Source organism: Eschscholzia californica, unplaced genomic scaffold (genome assembly GCF_041429995.1).
Source record: "Eschscholzia californica isolate CP2 unplaced genomic scaffold, dmEscCali1.0.p SCAF_1, whole genome shotgun sequence".
Taxonomy (NCBI): Eukaryota; Viridiplantae; Streptophyta; class Magnoliopsida; order Ranunculales; family Papaveraceae; genus Eschscholzia; species Eschscholzia californica.
This window is the reverse complement of record NW_028238198.1, coordinates 39,242,296-39,262,640: the sequence shown is the minus strand read 5'-3', so window position 1 is coordinate 39,262,640 and position 20,345 is coordinate 39,242,296. Positions and strand designations below refer to the sequence as shown.

The following is a 20,345-nucleotide window of genomic DNA, read 5'->3' as shown; positions in this document are numbered from 1 at the left end:
CTCCAATCATCCTTGACTCAATCTATTTCTCTTAGTAGAAAAATTATAACACCGATATATTGGATCTTGTGAGCTTTTTGTTCTCGGGAGGTAATTCAGAAAGAAAAAATTCAAAAGCACAGAATGATGTTTTTGTCCTTTTGTTTGGATAAGAATGGATTTACTATTTCATTAGTCCTATCTCGCGTTTTCGATTTGGAGAGAGAGAAATGGGGCGAGCCTATACTGGTTTGAGGGGGTGTTAAGACATGGATTTTGATTTGGACCGTCGATCTATTTTAACGATGCAGATAAAAAATCAAGAGGAGGGTGTCTGATGCAAACACATGCATTTTAAGGCCTAAATCACTAAATTTGATCCAAAACATGTTGCCCCAATTGCCGCATTTTGATTTATGATTGATTCGACTTGGGACATGCCTAAGATCATCTCCAAAGCATAACAAGCAAAACTCTAAGAATCTTAGGTGTCGAGTGTGAAAGGTGAATTTCTAAATTATTTAAAATCTTATATTTTAGTTATGAAACTAATTGATTTGTTCATGTGTCACTTAGAGATCCTTAAGAAGACACTTTAAATGAAGGATGCCTTCTTAAGGATCTCTAAAATAACCATTGCCCCCTAGTGGTCTAAGTTAAGTTTTGCATTGGAGATGAGGTTAGGCAAAATCTCTAAAATATCTTATGTGGAACTATAAGCTTTGGAGTTCGAATATTATTGGAGACGCACTAGGCCTATTGTCTCTAGCATTTATGTAAGAGAAATAGGTCAGAGAGTTCCCTATAAGAAATGGGTCCAAGATTTTCTCCGATGCAAAACAAAAAGAAAAGTTAACCAAATTATCCCCCTCTTAAATTGACTAACTTTGAGGGTGTATGGGATATTTACTTGTGACTAGATCTAGTAGGGTCACTTACAAAATTCTCTATCGAGAGAATACTGGGGGGTAATCCTGGAATCTATAGATTCCTCCTTTAGGAAATTGCTTGGCTTATTTGAAGCTATGAATTTCTTCTTCCATTTGCTTCTTCGAGTGTGGTGCGAGCTAAATCTGGGTTTGAAGTGGTGATCATGGTTCGAGGGGGTCCCTATCTGGCTTTATACTTGGGAGAGGACTGAGCATCGTTGGCTAAAGTCCTGTAAGATCGTCTTTGGAGTACTTCTCTTTTCCACTTACTATCGAGGAAAAGGATGTCAACTTTCGAAGACACAGAATGAAGACAAATGTTTCAATTATGAATGTTATCTTTCTCTCTTCATGTCTGTATTATCCTTTTCAGTGTTGTAACGTTCATGTTTAATTAATAAGACAACGTTACCACCTTCAAAAAAAAAACTTATAAAATTCAATGGGGCTATTACTCCAGCCAAGGGAAGGTCCACCTTTCTTATTCTTGAAAATAGGGTATTATGTTGTTGTTTTTTGTTGATGGTGAAATAGAATTATATTTTGTGACCAACAAAATCTCACCACTACTAACCACACCATCATCCCCACCACTGTCGAACTCTCCCTCTTCCAGCGAACAAGAGGTCCATCTTCGGATGAACCCTTGTCAAGACATAGGGGATTGGACACATCAGACGGAGCTTTACTTTGTGAATAGCTTCATTTTTTTTTCCTCTCTTCTCTCTCTCTCTCTCTAAAAACTCCGGCGAAGGTGGAAAAAAAATGTTTTCTAGAGAGAGAGAGGAGAGAGAAAAAAAAAATTTATATTTGTAGGTCGCCGGCCAGCGACCCCTGCCGGAGAAGATGATGATGTGGCATGATAGGTGACTTGACAGAGAGAGAAAATGAGATGGAGGAGTGTAGCGCCCCAAATCCTAAATCTCAAGCTAACCGCCTTGAAATCAAAAATTTGAGACCTTCAAACTGGATCCACGAGCAACACCTACCATGAGTGCACAATAATTACCTATAAAAAAAAATAGCTGGGTTAAAACCCAACTGCAGTAGATTTCCTCAAACCTAAGTCTCGGGTAGACAAGCTCAATCCCCAATCAAGGAAGCATTGCATTCATATTCATTATTGGCATTATCTGAAATTTAACGGTGAATACTAACATAATATATCAGATTTATCCAATCCCTCTCGAAACTAATAATTTATGTCATTTGATTAATTATTAGGTTTTTCGGTTCTCGTATTATTTTAATCTAATACTAACCCTGATAATACAACGATCTTTTTTTTTTTTTTTTTTCAGCAGATAGAAAATATCATGCCTTTAACTAAGGTAAACCTGTATGGCCACAAACTTGACATGTACGTCGACAACCACATTATGTCGAAAGACACAATCATCAAACTCTTGTTCAGGTATCTCAGACCAATACACAACAAACATAGACTCTTATCAAGACTTACAAACAAACTCACCGAACAATTCAAGTCAACAACACATGACAAGTCAGAAGGGATGATGCTTATAGTAGATCCTCACGTGGATCGCAATCTCAAACAAGCAAATAAAAATATTAATTAACAAACATAGGCTCACCACTAGAAGGTATCTACCTAGGAGATACATTGCCTAAAGAACAGAAACCATGTGAATTATCTCAATAAATTCGTCCATCGGAGACTGTTCTGACACCTTGTACGAAAACAATCATAACTTCTCACTCGAAAATCGGATTAATGAACCGTTTGAACTACTAAAAAGTAGACGAGCAGACCTTTCCAACCATATAAGAATCAAACTTAGATTAATTATATATCTACACCAGATTTAATTTTAATATAAGCCAACGTGCAGTAGACACCGTTCTAACACCTTGTACGAAAACTATCGTAACTCTTCACTCGGAACTCGGATTAACGAACCGTTTGAATTAATATAAAGTAGACAAACATACCTTTCCAAAAATATAATAATGACACTTTGATTCATTATATATCTACACCAGATTTAATTTTAATATAAACCGACTGCAGTAGACACTGTTCTGACACCTTGTACGAAAACTATCGTAACTCTTTACTCGGAACTCGGATTAACAAACCGTTTGAATTAATAGAAAGTAGACAAACATACCTTTCCAAAAATATAATAATGACACTTAGATTCATTATATATCTACACCAGATTTAATTTTAATATAAACCGACTGCAGTAGACACTGTTCTGACACCTTGTACGAAAACTATCGTAACTCTTTACTCGGAACTCGGATTAACAAACCGTTTGAACTACTAGAAAGTAGACAAACAGACTTTTCCAAAAATATAAGAATCACACCGAGATTCTTCATATATCAATACCAGATGTAAGTTTAATTTAGACCAAAATACTGTCCTCTCTATATGTTTTATGAAATTCTAGATAAAACTAGTCTCTAAGCCATTTAATCGTTCTTTCATGTGATTAACAATACTATACCTATCATGGAATAAATTGAAAGAGCCTACAAAAAAATTAGGAGATAGGAAATCTACCTCTTTTCGCGTTAGATGACTTTAAGACCACAACCATGGCTTGTTCTCTCACTAGAGAACTCTATTTCCATCACTTTTCTTCTTTATTCCTCCTCCCGTCACTAAGGAGCGGCTGCACCCTCTTTCTTTTCTACAGGGTTTTCTCAAAAGTGAAGAGAAATAGGGTTTTTAAACCCACCAGTATTTCATCTAAACAAAACTGACCTAGACTTTTATTATTTCCACCCAATTTGGTATATCAAGAAAATAGGGGTGTTACAAGGAGAGAGAGTAACTGACAGTTAAAGATAACGGAAAAGGGAGCCATATGGGAATATTTGCTAAGTAGGGGGCTAGGCAGGAAGCTGGTCACAAAGTTGGTGGCCATTTGGAAAATAACCCTTTGTAAAATGAGTCAAAGATCTATAAAATCCCCCTTTAATGGGGGTAAAAATCCAGGGCAGAAACAAAATAAGATGCAGGTCCAAATTACCTAGAGTTGCTAAGCCCAAGGAAAAAGTGACAATGATTTTTTCTCTAATACCCCAAACACCCTTCAAGCTTATTTATCTACCTTCTTCTCTGTTTTTTGTTTCTCTCTCTACACCTTTATCTCTCCTTAATTATCTCCCTTTTCACTCTCTACTTTAACTTTCCAGATTCAAGAAAATAAATATTTAGATCTAGATTTTTGGGTGTTTGGTTTTCTCCGAGAACACAACTGCTTCCATCAACATTTCTTCACGGCATAGACCTAGTTAGATTTAAATTTGTTTTTTATTCATATTGATCACCAACAAGTTTAGCTTAAGATTCTGGAGAGAGATTCGTTAATTTTAGAGAGATTCATCACCAAGTTTAAATCTGGGTTTTTAATCTCTCGAGCAGTACAAGAAGCTTAAAATCAACAAAAGATTTATATCAAAATTTTATCTAGGCCGAAGACCAGAGATGTTTTAGAGGAGATTCATTACCAAGTTTAGATCTGGTAATTTTCTTTTGGGCGAAGACCAAAGAGGTTTAGATCAAAGAGGTTTAGATCAAAGAGGTTTAGATCTAAATTCAAGACCCTAATTTCATTCTTATTAATTGATTTGTAGGATTGAAATTCTTTACATGTGTGAATCAAAATTGTTTCATATATGTAAATGAAGTTTTCTGAATTTTTCTGATACATTTGATTATGATATTGAGAATGTTTTTTTACGTACAAATTTGTGTTTTTTTGTTGAAGATGATGATGATAAATGTTAATTTTAGAGGAAATTCATTACCAAGTTTTCGAGGAAATGTAATGTACATTCCTCAGTTCCCACTACATTTTATCGTTCCCAGTCAGTTCCCACGTTTCCTTGTTATGTGGAAGTTTACTGTACATGTTTTAGTTTACTGTACGAAAGATTGTTGAATGAAAAATCTAGTACGAAAATCGGAAGTATCTAATACTTTTATAGAGAAAAAAATATCTTGATCTGTTCTACGGAAGGAAAGTTTAGAAAGAGAATGGCATCTAAATTTGATACATTATAACAACCAGATTTACGTGCGTTTTTAGATTTTTGTTTACCGAAACTTCATTAAAAAATCTTCCAACATATAAGGCAAGAATGTGTGAGAGAAGGAAAGTAGTTAAGATTAGAGAGAGAAGATATGCTTAAAAAAGAAAAATATGGAAAGAGAAAAATCTGGAGAGGAAATATGAAAAAGGAATAAATTTTTAGATAGAGCTAAAATAGGAAAAATCCGGATAGAAATTTCAAATTGGAAAAGAAAGAATAATATTTGAGAGAAGAAACGTATACCACATTTTATTATATACTGTACATTATGTTATGTACAGTACGTAAAACAATTCCGGTATATAAGAAAATTCCCAGTACAAAAAGCGTCTAGTACACAACCAAATGACTAGTACATTAAACAATTTCGGTTACACAAGAAAATTCCCTGTACAAAAGTGTCTCGTACATAACTTAATGGCTAGTACATAGAATAATTCCCGGTACTCAAGACAATTCCCAGTACAAAAGTGTCTAGTACATAACCAAATGGCCAACACATAAAACAATTTTTGGTACAAAAGTGTCTAGTACATAACCAAATGCCCAGAGAGGATCAAATCAATTGGAAACTACCAAAAAATATATGGAAACAAATCAATGAAAAACAACCAAAAATGAGGAAAATTTAAATTTAAAAAGTAGAAAATCTGGAGGAAAAAATGAAAAGAGAAAGAAATCTGTTGAAATTTGAACGAGAACCAAATGACAAATTTGAACGATTTCTAAACTAAGCTAGGAGAGGTATATGACATTGAAAAATATACAGTACATAATCAAATGGGCAGTACATAAAACAATTCCCGGTACACAATAAAATTCCCAGGTCAAAAGTGTCTATTACATAACCAAATAGGTAGTACATAAAATAATTTCCGGTACACAAGATACTTCCCAGTACAAATGTTTCTTGTACATTCTTTTATATACACTACAAAATGTACACTTATAGAGTTTTTAAGTGAAGTTTGTTGAGGGTCTGTAATTAGGGTGCATACCTCTATGTAGGGTACATGAAATAATGTCGAGTATATAACTTTATTTACAGTGAAGGAAATAATGTCGGGTGCATAAATATATGTATAGTACATAAATTTGTTCTGCAAAAGAATATATTTGCAATGCAAGATTTTATATACTCTAATCAAAACAATTGGGGTAATATCACAACCAATTTGTATAGGAAAATATCTACCGAAAAAAAAAATTGTGTAGAACGGTATAAAATTGTATAAAACATTATATGTACAATGAAACAAATACATGGGAAACTACTTAGTTTTTTTTCCTAGGGTTTTGTTCTCTACATTCCTTTGTTCTTCCATTTCTCCCGTTTTGTCTCCACCGTAGATCTCGCATTTCTGGCTTTATTGGAACCTTTTCCCTAATTTTGTGGGTGTGTTAGTTTTTTGCCATAAAACGTTGGAGCCTACTGCTTCTTCTGGAGCCTTCGTCCACCCCCTTTGATTTCTCTAGGAGTTTGCTCGCCTTTGCAAGTGCTTGCTGAAAAGGATGAACAGTCAGTGGTAAATACATTTGTATCAGAACCATCCAGTGTATATGTACAGGGAACAAACATGTATACAAGAGACGGAATTCGTGTACATGATAATAGTTTACTCACAATTATTTCTCAGGAAGATAATTTGTAAACAATATAACATTTTCAAATGAACAATGTACATGGAACCAAATAGCACATTTAGTACATGTTGTAATGTTCTCTGAATAGTTGGCTGGACAGAAAAAAAAAATCAATGATATACTACGAAACAAGTCAGGTGCCAGAATGCCCTAGTACATCGATTTATTTACTGTAAATTTATTTATTGGTGGTGCATAGGTAAATTTACCGGAAAGAAAATAGTTTACAAGATGTGAAATTATGTACCAGGAACAAAATTGTGTAAACCCGTATAACATTTTAAATGCATAGGTAAATTTAACGTCCAACCAAGGATTTACAGTGAATTGTGTTACTTGTGTAAGAACCATTAAAAATTTCTCAGTCCATCATACACTGCAATATGTACAGGGAATTTCTAAGATTTAGGGTTCTTAAATATAATATAGGAGGAAAGTTTTTTTAGATTTAGGGTTCTTACAAAAAAAAACAAACTAGAAAGTTTCTGAGATTTAGGAATCTTAAATAAAATAAAAGAGGAAACCTTCTTCAGATTTAGGGTTCTTATAAAAATACAAATTAAAAAGTTTTGCAGATTTAGGGTTCTTAAATAAAAATAAAAAAACACAAAATTTCTTCGATTTAGGGTTTGTTTTGCATAATGGAAAGTTGAGAATCAAAACACATTCACAAGAAGACAACATGTAAAATAGGTTGAAAAAACAAAAACACAAAGGTCTTTAAAGAGCAGAAACACAAAATCAAATCTCAATATTTCTTCCCCAAATCAACAAAAGATCATTGATTTAATTTTTAACAAAAACAAAAAGAACAGGTTGAAGAATGAAGAGGAAACTTACTGTTTCTTAGTGTTATTTATTGTTCTTGGTTGATCAGTGGTGAAAAGGGGATTTAAAGCAGACTTAGGGTTTTTCTGTTTAATCTTGGTGATAGAGTAGGAGAAACTTATTGCTTTGAAACATATTGTTTGCTGTAAATGTTTTTGTTGCAAAGAAGATAAACTTTTCTATGGAGATTTGTTAGAGAAGAAATGAAGAAGAAAAATTTTTTGATGCAGATTTGTAGAGAGAGAGAGAGAGAGGGTAGCCGATTTTTAGTAAATGAAGAAGGAAGAGTGGTACTTTAGTAAGTACCGAAATTCACAAGGTCGTTCCCGTCTTTCAAATATGGAACCTGACCCGTGGACCTGCATCTCATTCTTTTTCTGACTTGGATTGGGTCCTTATTTATGGGCTTATTTTGGGGCTTTGGCCCAACCCCCCTTTGTAAAATACTCTTCATTCGGGCGTTCGTAAAACATAACTTAAAAGATGCTGATCTCTTGTAAAAAAGTTTATGTTTACAATTCATATTGTTTTCGTTGCATCTCAAAAACGATTGCTTTCATAACGACTCCATTAACAAAAATAAACTGACCCATGATTCCTGTGTTAATATAAAAACTACACATCCCTGATCACCAAAAGATAGAGTTGGGATGGAGTCTGCAACATATTCCTATCCGCTTGGGAAAGCACAACCACCAAATTCATGCTGAGCAAGTAAAGAACAAAAGGGGTATTGTACGTACGTCATCCAGATCAGTTTTCCTTTTCGCCAACTCTAAACTTAGCGATGAAAAAGCCTATTGTATCAAGTGAAGATGACGGGTCAAACCTCTGAACTAGTTCTGCCTCCTCCGGGGTGAGCCACTCCCTGTAACAATCAAGTAAGAAAGAGTTATTAGAAGGAAAAAAAATGACAATGCCTGCATCTTGCATCCTATTTACTATCCAACAAGAATATGTATATTAACAACTAGAATAGTCGTCGAAGGAGAAAATAGGTTCCAATTTCCTACAAGTGTCGAGCAACTACCCTTTTTGTGCAGAGGTAGCACTTCAATTAATAACGTCAAAGATGTAAAGCGTGAAATAGTTGGTTCTGTCAAAGGTGTCATCTAAGTGTGCCTTGCCTATAGTGACTCAAATATTGTTCGAAAACGGTCATATAATAACACGTTCAAAATTATTAGTAAAATGTATTTAAACAAACTCATGATTAGAAAACAAAATTAAACAAATAAATTATCAAAATGGCAAAAGAGAATTGCACTAACGAGACAATTTGAGAGGATTATGGAACCCAACTAGGTATTACGTCAATATAAAGTTGTTAAATTAATTTAAAGGAAATGGCCGAGCGAAATATACTTACTCAACATGACATCCATCCGTTGATTCATATCGACCAACCAGACCGGGTCCACCAATTCGCGGGTGCTGAATGTACAAAATGGATGCAAACATCAAAATGTAATTAAAGAGCCCCAATGTAACTCTCGTGTTCTTTTTGTGTGGTCAATAGAGAACATCAAATGATGGACGTATAAAACAACACCAGAGCGTTTGACTTTCATTCAACAATACAAATAGAAAACTTAAGTAGGTGTTCATATTTCATAACACTAGAGTTCCATCAACAATGAAGGCACTTATTTGAACAAACAGGGTGAATATGGCATGGCGTGGCAAAGCGTCCATGGTTGTGTTCAGCCTTCGGCGTTCCACAGGTTGTGGCAGTTTACTGCTTAGCGGGTCAGAACAATTCGTTTATACATGGCTATGCCATTCACGTGTCTATTAAAAAGGGCTGTTTTCAAGGCCCCCACAGTCCACTATTGAAACGGGAACAGCAGGAGACATAAATTAATGAAGAAAGAGCTCTACCTGTGGAGCTAAGGAGAGAAACTTATAGGTATCCAGAGCATAACGTACAAGTGCTTCGTTTTCCCCAGGGTTTATTGTACACCTAAAAGAAGAAGTATCAGTATCAACAACCCTGCTTATTCTTCATCAAAGACTATATCATAAATTTACTAACAGGTAAAATAAGTAAAAATGCCATCCAAAATAAAGACTACTACATTTAGCTGCACCATAAAGAAAAACTATATAAGAATATATATATATAAAAAAAAAAAAAAGTTTTATCCAAGGAATGAAACTTCGCGAAACGTTTCCTAAAATGAGATTAGGTGCACGAAATAACATTTACAACTATTTCCTGCATAGTTTCCACCGACATGATCGAAATTTCCACCGAAGTTGTTGGAGATGTCGAAATTTCCACCTACATGATGGAAATTTCGATTGACATAGTAGAAAATCTAGCAAAAAACCCGGAGAAACTAATACTAGAAACATATCCCTTCCTTCGTCTTTTTCATCTTCATTTCTCTTAGATCTCTCTTGATTTTTATGGTATGTTTTCCATGGTTTTTAAATCTATTTGAATGATTTACGGCTTGACTTAACTGCCTAAATTGATTTTATCTTATTAACACCCCTGATATAACTGCGTCATTGACGATACCTTCTCAAACTAACATAGTTTGTTAACTATTATCAGTAAGAATGTTATCATTTGGGTGTTATAGCCAAAGAGTTATTCAATTTACCCCCGGAAGTAACTGTGTAATTGTTAATACTCCCCCAAACTAATAGATAATGTTAAACATCATCTTTATGCTTCATTATGGTTTAATAATCTTGTTATACATAATTGCATCATATTTCTACCATTTCTGTAGATTTGTAGGATTTCCACACTGGCCGAAACATTTCTACAAAACGTTTCCACTTTTGGACAGACCGAAATTTCCACCGAAACCGACATGTCAGCAAACACCAGCTCACTCCCAACTGGAAAATAAATAGCACACATACTCACGTCGAATAGACAAGAATTCCACCAGGGCGAACTAGCTGCACAGCTTGGTCAAACATCTTTTTTTGATATTTCCCATGCTTCTTTAAAGATTCTATTGTTTCCTGGCACAAAAAGCAGTTATTCACGTTCACAGAGGAAACATAAATATAGTTGGGAGGATAGAATGCTAATACCAAGACCAATGCTACAAAGTTGTTGATCAAGATAAATATTACATTAAGCCAATTTTGGCAAGAATCTGATTAAAAGAACAATTCATACCGACTTCATACTGGACTCTTCTGAAGCCATATTAAACAATGAACTACCACCTCCATTACATAAAACTACACCTGGAATTCTACTTCATCTTTTCAAACTTTTGTACAAGTTAAACATGTATTACTACTCTATGTCAGAATTTCATACCACGAATCACCCTTATAAAAAGCCTACATGCATGAATAACCAAAATACTCGTGCATGAATAAGCAAGAAGTAAAGAGAGAAAGGGAGTTGCAATGATTGAAGGTGCCGCTAGGCTCACCGTTTCCTCTTTCTCTCTATTCTCTCCCCTTTCCCTTTTTCTGCCTCTTTCCCACAGTCCCTCTTGGTTTCTCTCACAGTCAACCCTCCCTCTGTATCCAGAAACCAGATTTCCTGGAAAACAGAGTCCTTCTCTCTTAAATAAGGAGAGAGAATAACATAGGGAGGAAGAGTAACAAAGAGGGAGAAAGAGATATGGAGAAAACGAGATTGACAAATGGAGAGAAAGAGAAAGCGGGAGAAAGGAATGGAGACCCTCCCCCTTCTAGAGTCTTTCCCCTCTCCCGATCTCACTTTCACTCACTTTCTCTCACTTTCTCTGTCTCTCTTTCCTCTCCAACTCTACTTCTCGTTCTCCCACCCTTTCTCTTTATTGTATACTTGTAGGTTTCAACAATAATATTAACCAGTTGAATAACACAAAAAGAAAAAAAAAGCCAGAGGCAAATTTGAAAAGAAAAAGTGTTTTTCCTACTTCCATACCAAAATTGTGAGTTTGGGGGTCAGATAAGAAGTAGTCAAAAACTGAGGCCCAAAAAGGTGAGCTGGACACACTATATGGCCAAATAGAAACTAACCCAAAAATAACAAAGTCGTACAGATTTCACCAATAGACTCACCTCTCCAGTAAATAATCTTGGTCTCAGTCCAAGAGCAGAACATGGGCCATCAAGTAATACACGATCAAAGCTATTTGGAGGAAAACCCTTCGACTTCTGAACTTTACCGCCCACAGTTTGATTCCTTCCTACTCCATTCCTCATTCTTCGCATATTTTTCCGAAGTTCAGCTTTGCTTTGGTAGTTTGTTGAATTCTCTCCATTTCTAACTGAAAAATTAAATTACTTGAATTCCTGATTTTTTTTTTTAAACAATATGTTGAATCTAGCTGTAAAACTATCATAATTACAAGTCCATGGCAAACGATCATCTCATTACATGAATCTCCTAAAAGCACTTTGTTTTGTTAACGAGATCTTAAGGAATGACAGGCATAAAAATGGAAACTTATATTCAGACAAAAGTCAAGTAAATTCATGAAGAGTGTGGTTTGTTTCCCCTTTCCTCCTTGTACACTTCGGATATTTACTTCATACTGCAATTCTCTTGAAAGTTTTTCATAGATAACAGATTCAAGGCTCACATTAAATCTAGGTTAGACGCTAAGCGAGCCTTTGTCTATAACGTATCTCCCTATACAAAGTATGGTGGACATTGGAAGAGGCGAGATTTGAACCCTGGGTCTCACATGTACTAATGAGCTTTAGCCGAGGGGCTTTTTACCAATCAACTTTGGTACTTTTACTTCTCGACCAGATTTGCAAGCTGAAATTTTATAGATGATCCGAGTCATCCGACAATCATGTACAAATAAGTTGCATAAGATGTTTCAATGAAACATAAAATTTTCATCTTTGTGGGTCTACGACCTGCATGTGGATTACAGACATAGGAAAAGATGAAGGAAAAGATGTCTTTAGTTTTAGTTTCACCGGATCTTTTGCTAGATTTCCATTATGTTGGTGGACATTTCCATCATGTCGGTGGAAAGTGGAAACTATGCAGGAAAGAGTTGTAAATGTGATTTTGTGCACCTAATCAAATTTGAAGATGAAAGCCTAATTGAAAAATGAGTGTTCTGTACAGAACTTGTCCTTAGCTTTGTAGATCGATTTTGGGACTGTTTCAATTATCCACCCTTTTCTCTCTAGATCCAATTCTTCAATATTTTACCAGCAATTCCTCTTTTATTTTTTTTACTTTTCCTACATGCATCCAAAAGAAGCAAACTTATCTCCGAAAAGCTGAACTTTTGTTGCTTTACTTCTCTAAATTTGGGAGTGAAAATATTTTGCTCATCTAAATATTTTGTTATTTCGAAGAAAATATGTACACTGAAAACTGTAAGCTTCCGCTTTAATTCCGAATGGAAATATTTCGGACATTTCAGTAAAAGTATGCTCAACATTTGATAACATGCTTACAGTTGCCAACAACCCTTGGTTGGAGTGGTAAGAGGTATAATCTTCCACCCTAGAGGTCAAGAGTTCGAGGCACACGCTTAACAATTCAAAAAAAAAAACATGCTTACAGTTCTAGTCTTATGCAGTGTGTGGGTAAGACCTATGAAGTAACCGTTCGTTCTGTTCAAACCTGACATGTAAGGAATTAAATGAAAGACTAATATTACCTAGCAAGCATAGTTCTTGATTTCACACTAAAATAGTGAATGATACTGAACGAGTTGAGGTTTACCAACCTTCTTCATTGCATGATATATGAGGGTTGATTGCTTTGGTGACAGCAGCTTCTTTGTCTTCAATGCAGAATTCACTTGAGCTTTTACTCTCAAACGGTGCACCTTCTTTATTACAATCTTCTATATCAAAATGATTTTGGTCACTTCTTTGGCAAACAGACTTAAGAGCATCCAGCCTGTGGGCAATTATGCAATTCAAGCCCATCTCGGTGGCCAACCTCTTAATATCCAGAACCTAAAATAAATACAAAGTTTAGAAATACAAAATTGATCAGGGCCTTTATGTGGTGAAAGAAGAAGAAATAGAAAAAGAAAAAACAATATCAATTCATAAAAATAGGAATAAGAAACTGAAAATCTTGTTATGCCATGAAAAAGAACCCAAGATTATGGATGCACTGTTACCAATCATTTTTTAAGCAAACTGGAGATTTGCAAGTTTCACATTCTTAATGCGTAAGATAAAACACGGAAAAACCCTTCGAAGCAAATACTATGTACTTCCATTGCAAATGAATCTATATTTCTCGCTAAACATTATAGAATACAGAAAATGCTTCTCTCATTCACTAGTTATGTTGTTAAAGGTGCTGCCTAGTCGACCAAAGAGATAGGTAAACAAGGGGCTTGACTCGCATTAATGTGAATTCCCATGTTTTTCGCCTGGTGTCGCCAACGCAATCAACTCAACTAGGGGAAAATGTTCATCAAGCTGAATCAATCAGAGGCATTTTGAAAAAGAAAGAAATGTTTTCTAAAACAGGAAAAGAAAACACTTAAAGTCGATCCTGGTCTCTTCTTTCTCTGTTGTTTTATTTTATTCTGGTCTCTTCTCTCTCCAGCTAACCTGTAATAATACATTTGTTCCCTATCAAAACTTATTTCAGAACAAAAAAGGTGTCTTTCGAGCTAATCCTACTCTTTTACTCCATACTCCTAAGGAACACAGACATCTTTTCAGTATTTAAAGCGTCACTCGCCTCAACTTGTGACAGAAGGAACATACCCGATAAGTAAGGGTCCGTTTGATTGATGTGAAAATGTTTGAGTAAGAAAATCATCATTTTCACATGGGAAAGAAAATGAACTTTTTCTGGCTAGAAATCCATTTTTAAGCGTTTGGTAGGTGGGTAAGAAAATTTGAGAAATCTTCTAAAAGCACCGCCATTTTGGACTTCGGCACCGGCTTTATACATAAAAAAAATGGTGTCAGTTGCTAAAAAGAGGGGGCGCGTTTGTAACTTCCTCAATTTAATCCCCAATTCTCAACGAGCTCAACCCTTATTCTATCTTCCAATTAGGGTTCATGTGGGAGTAAAGGGGATAAAAAATCCACACCAAAAATTGGAATCAGAGATTGCATAGTGGGGTTCGTTGTTGTTTTAAAGAAGAAATGATGGCTGGTTTCTTACAGAAGAAAAATAATTAGGGAAGAAATGAAGGCAGCTCTTTTGATTGAAGATGTGAAGAATATCCCATTTATGAAGGTTGGTTCTGATGGTTTTTGATTAAAGATGTTGATAGTTTTTAGGTGGTTCAATCGAAGATCCCTTCATTTCTTTTTAATGGAGGTTAGTTCTTTGACTAACGAATTTCATATTAAGAAGATCAACCTTTTTGATCCGTCAAGTATGTGGCAACTATAAAGAACCCTAACCTTGATATGAAATTTTTGATTTTTTTTTCTTGTGTTTTCTACGTTAATCAATGGCGGACGAACATATCACATTCGACGCCGATGATAGAACATAATCTTAAAGAAGAGTACAAATCTTAATCATGAAAAGATATTAAACTTCCAGAGCCTATTGATGTTGTGGAACCATTGAGTTCTGGATTACCGAAGGATTTTACATGATGAGATCTTAATCGTTAAAGCTGTTACATGATGAGATCGAAATCGTTAAAGCTGTTACATGATGAGATCGAAGATTCAAAAGGAATCAAACTATTTACGTGATGAGATCAAAAGATTAATGGAACCGAAGAAGAGAAGGAATTTCACCAAGCAGTCAACATTGAAGATAGATGATGAGAGACAATTACGTAAGTGCCCTTACGTGAAGAGAGAGAGCGCAAGTTTGAGAGAGTGAGTAAGAAATCAATTTTCCCATCTCAAAGGTGGTAAAATTTTTGGACCTTTTTTCACACTTTTTTTTCTTACAAGAAATCGGTTTTCTTACTCAGAGGACCAATCAAACAGTGGAAAATTGATTTTCTTACGAAAATCAGTTTTCTTACCCACTTTTCTCACGTATCAAACAGACCCTAAGAGTTATTCCCCAAGGTGACAACATATGAACCATAGATCCTAAAATATTGAGATTTGGAATGATTGGAATGATACAGTCAACACTCATAATGTGGTTTAGAAGATAGACACATCCTAAGCGATCAAACTCAGCCAAATAACTCGAGGAACACCTCGGGCTCGGGGAGAGCATTAACAGTCTAGTAAGAATATTCTAAAATGTATCGGACCTTAAAATAGCACACCGAAGAGGTATACCCTCAGGCCTTAGCGTACCACATACTCACATGGTAGCGTGTCGCCGTGTCACTTATTGCTACCTATACAACTCAGGGGCGTGAGTAAAGGGGTGCGACCAGTGCCGTCGCACCGGCCCCTTTACCCAAAGGGGCCCCCTTTTAACCATAGGTTATTAGTCTTTTTTTGTTGAAAAATCGTAAATTATTAACTAAGAAGTAATAACTACAGTGGAGTAAACAGCGAAGAAATTGAAATGGATTGACGCGCAAAACGAGGGGACTCTGATAAGTGAACAATCACACTTTTTACTCTTTTTTTCTAACTTTCTTTTATCTCCCTTCTAACTCTTTCTCTCTCTACCTTTCTTCACTTTCAATTATTTTTCTCTGTCTTTCTTTATCTCTCCAACTCTCCTTTTCTTTAACTCTCTACAAACTCTGAAGGGAGTAAAACCATTATCAACTTGATACTCAATTAAATAAGTACAACCATTTGCACCTATACTCTTTAGGTAAACCTCAAGTCTAGCATGTCTCGCCCCCCCTTTCTTTCTAAACGGTTCTTTTTCTATTTTCTTAAATACTACCAAAGCTTAACATAAATATTATTTAGTGGATAGGTCAGAAATCGTTTCTCCAGGTAGTTATAATGTTTGCTATAGAGTAAGTATCCGATATAATCTCGAATGTTGCTATTATATAGCTAACCAGATATTTCTTGTTCAGTAGTCAAAGTAATTTTTCATATGATGATGTTTTATCAAAATAATATAATATATTTGATATAAATATAGTCACTAAGACACCGTGCTGCATACTGTATCTTGACACAAAAAATATTAAACATAAGTTTGGAAATTTCAAATTTTAGAAAAAACGAGAAAAAGTAAACAAAATACATAACTAATATGGTCAATTTGAAGAAATTATAATTCAAATAATTTTGAATTTGTTTTCTATTAGGATAAGCAAAAATAGTTTATCTTTCAGAGTGAAAGGACCCCAAATCTTTTTCGTACCAGGCCCCTGAATTCCCGGCTACGCCACTGGTACCACTTAGCGGAGCGAACTGTGTTCAAGGTAACATTAACTCAACCTTGTCAACAACAATTAAGGTATCCTATATGATTATTAAATAATATTTTGCATTATTACTCCCATTAATCTAGTGAGACTCGAGTTCAGAAAAACGAAGGAGTGCTCCTAAACCTTTTAAACTAATCCAAGTCATGCAACAAAATCTGAGTGCCGCCATCATTTAAGAGATTTTTAAGTACCGAATGTAGCTTTTGCAGATTCATGCAACAATCTTGCAAAACAACAACTTGACTGCTTAAGTTTTGGCATCTTGATTTATTTCTATTCACCTAACAGAATAACATGAAACCTTACAATCACAAGTCATGACAGACCTATGTTGAAAAAGTCGGGACTAGTCCCCTGCTAGTCCCCGACTACTCCTCAGTCCCCACTTTGCCGACTCGCCTAGGGTTGAAAACCCTAGTCGGGCCTAATTTCGCCTAAAGCCCCGACTCGGCCCGACTAGGGTCGAGTTGATTAGTCCGACTAGTCGGGACTTATAAGGGACAGCATGTACGGAGTATTTTTTATTTTATTTTCTATTTTCCAACGAGAAGACTGCTCTAGGGTTTGAAGCTTTGCCTTCTTCACTCATCCTCTCATCTCCAAACATCAACCAAACAAGATTCAAGTAGATTTTGAAGCTATCCTCTTCTTCAAACAAGATTTCAAGCTAGTTTCTCTCTTTATTTTCTTCATTTTCTTTTAACTACTCTTTCGCTCTCTAGAGACCATATGTTGTTTTTTTTTTACTGATTTCTTAGTCTTTTAAAGTTGAAAGCATGTTTATAATTGGAATGTAGTTATTAGGGTTTGAATATATCCGTGATTGTTGAATGATTTCATAGCGTTTCATCTAGTATGATGTTAGAATACTTTGGTTGGTTTGAATTTGTCTTAAATGTTTATATTTATACCTATAATAATTACTTATACAAAATAAATTATATATTTATATTATACGACTAGTCCTGTGTAAATACGACTATTAGCGACTAAGCCCAGTCCCGGGTCCGCCGACTAGTCCCCGTTGCCGACTTTTTCAACATAGTGACAGACAATATGGTATACCTTGTTGTGAGATCTATCAGCTGCAATAATTGTTCCATTATCCTTCATAAGGATTGCAAGTGCAGTTGTTTTTCCTCCTGGGGCAGCACACATGTCCAGTAGACGATCACCTGGTTGAGGATCTAAAGAAGAAACCTAATTATATAAAGGAAATATCAACGGAAACCTAATGCATGTAAAGTTCTAAATAAAGGAAGCAACTAATGATGTCGGCAACCCATATGGTTAAGAGTTCCAACAAATTTATGTTAATAGAAGTTATTAGTCATCAGTGCTAGACACAGTCGATCCTCTGAGTCAAGGACTTCCCACTTGCAAGAGAGATCTCAAGAAAGAGGAGGACGAGAGAGGTTGATTCCATGCAGAGGGGCTACTTGTAAAACAGATGTTGTAATGGTTTTGCACTAATTTAATTTTACATGTAATGTATGTATAAATATGCCCACAATTATATATACATAGAAACATAGACCGATCCATAGACAATTCCACAATACGAGAATCCGTCCGCAGTCGCTTAGCTGTTAGCACGAGAAAAGGATAGCAAGTTCTTCAGTTCAGCTCTCACTCGAGTCTACAAGTCTACCTATAAGTGCAACAACTGAAAATTGACTGGAGTTCAGCCGGGTAGCATTGAAATCTCCTAGATAATTCTAATGTAGTATAATCGTGTTTACAGACCTAAACCAAAGCATAGATTTTATGGCACCAAACGCTTTTACATATTTTCCCCAAAACGTTAATCATCTTATATTCATTCTTCTTCCTAGATTCAGCATACCAAATATAGGCTCTTACTCATTATTCAGACTTCAAAGTATGTTATTAATAGCTAATATTATTAATTTTATGTGTGAGACAGTAGGCATTTGCCCAAAAGAATCAAAACTACACACCAATAGTTCAAAACTTAAAAATGTTAATGCAGGTCAGCAACTATGCATAGACTAATCACCCTTTTATGCATATAAGTTTTACTTTATTACAAGGAGTTAAATGTCGACATATTTCGACCGAAATGTTTCGGCAATTCAACCTACCTACACGAAAATGGACTTACAAATTTTCTATGTGAGAAAATAACTTTTAATGACTTTTTATAACAGGATTAGATTTAAACATAAATTTATCAAGATTTTTGTCTAATAAGGAAAAAATCCTTGTACCATTATAACAGAATAATTTTGGTAGTAAATGCTATTTACCACTTTTTCATCCAAGTCTTTTGTCTAATAATGAAAATTGATGATCTTCTGTTACATTTACGTAACTCTTCTGGAGCATTATGTCCTTTTCTCATTATTATAATTATAACATCAAGAATACTTTTAAAGAGTTATTCTGTAATTCTTATGACACTCACATTTCTTGCCTGAACATGGTAGTATAACATTAGAGTCCCTACAGATGAGTAACTTAGAAAGACAAAAATCAAGTACACCATTGTGAACCATAGATTAATCTTAATCAAATAAGCATATGAATATTAGACAAGTATTAGGAGAAAGAAACAAAACAAACTACAAAATTATACCTAGAGCGTGAGCAGTGATAATGCTAGGCAAATTTTGAAGAAATATCTCTCCCTCCAGCACTCCTGGAAGCAAAAAGTTTGAGAGAACAATTAGCGCTTGTGGCACTAAGAATAAGTAACTCTTACATCTATTAAGTAAATAAGATGCGCAAATAGACATATTAACAAAAAATTAGGATATCAAAGAACAAATTTGGTTTAAAGAAAAGTCCAATATAAATACAATTGACCTTGATATTTTAAGGTCATGAAAAGAAAAAGAAGGCAGAACCCCTTACTCTCTCTAAAGTAAGGAAAATTAACCTATAGAAATGATCAAGATGCACAAATTAATCATCATACGAAAGTGATACACCTCAATTTCGACATTGAAACTAAAAGACGCATGAATTTAGTGTTTGGCCTTGGACCTTTGGTTGTTATTGTAAGACAGGACAGTTTCATCACAATCACCACTAGAACAAAAATTGAACTTGGCAAAAATCAAGATATCAACGAATTGGTTAACACAACCATGAGTGATATGGAAAGAAAAAGGTACCATGAAATGAATGCAAATTATATACTCTGTCTGTCATTTCCACGGCAACTCCTGAAGAAGCACGGAACATACCAGCCCTTGATAACATTGTTGTTCCTTGTCCTATATATAGACCCCTTCTTTCAAGGTAATGAGGATCTGTTGAACCTTAACTTTTGTCAGAACTTAGCATCAATTACATGGCAATCCAACTAGAGAAAAGCACAATAAAAAATGAAAATATTGATCAAGAGAAATAAGTAACATGAGGAAATAGAGCAATGCAAAAATGTAAACAAGGTTATCTGCCACATTCAGGAATATGAATGCATTCTTGTGCACAAAAATGGACTTGAACTTCTAATCCAAGATTTCATTGTTTTTCTTTTTTATCCAATATCTGTAATGTATCACACAGAAAAAACTGACTAACAACTTCAGCTTAACATCAACATTCTAGTTTTTGTTTTAGCTCCTTAGCTTATGAAAACTCAATTGAGAAGGCTAATACCAGCATAAAATCATAAATC

At 35.0% G+C, this 20,345-nt stretch overlaps 2 protein-coding genes across 16 annotated transcripts in view; one reads left to right on the top strand and one right to left on the bottom strand.

Annotated features, from left to right (window-relative positions):
- Nucleotides 1–7,907: 7,907 nt before the first annotated feature.
- The window catches only part of LOC147566726 (NOL1/NOP2/sun family protein), a 22,287-nt gene continuing 9,849 nt past the window's right edge, over nt 7,908–20,345 (bottom strand). For 9 of the 14 annotated variants that reach the window (XM_086653240.1, XM_086653248.1, XM_086653250.1 and 6 more), the window contains 9 exons: nt 19,837–19,974; nt 19,296–19,358; nt 17,762–17,883; nt 13,121–13,355; nt 11,481–11,689; nt 10,336–10,436; nt 9,333–9,414; nt 8,821–8,885; nt 7,908–8,319 (listed from right to left, as the gene is read on the bottom strand). In XM_086653240.1, the coding sequence (XP_086509366.1) occupies nt 8,205–8,319; nt 8,821–8,885; nt 9,333–9,414; nt 10,336–10,436; nt 11,481–11,689; nt 13,121–13,355; nt 17,762–17,883; nt 19,296–19,358; nt 19,837–19,974 (1,130 nt within the window). In that variant the 3' untranslated portion in view covers nt 7,908–8,204. Of the gene's footprint in view, nt 8,320–8,820; nt 8,886–9,332; nt 9,415–10,335; nt 10,437–11,480; nt 11,690–13,120; nt 13,356–17,761; nt 17,884–19,295; nt 19,359–19,836; nt 19,984–20,345 lie in introns of all 14 variants that reach the window. The other 5 variants (XM_086653246.1, XM_086653238.1, XM_086653237.1 and 2 more) reach the window with 1 other exon arrangement.
- LOC147566725 (16S rRNA processing protein RimM family) overlaps nt 15,353–20,345 on the top strand; it is a 26,733-nt gene continuing 21,740 nt past the window's right edge. For both annotated transcript variants that reach the window (XM_086653235.1, XM_086653234.1), the window contains exon 1: nt 15,353–15,394. The gene's annotated coding sequence lies outside the window, so the exon portion shown is untranslated. The remainder of the gene's footprint in view (nt 15,395–20,345) is intronic.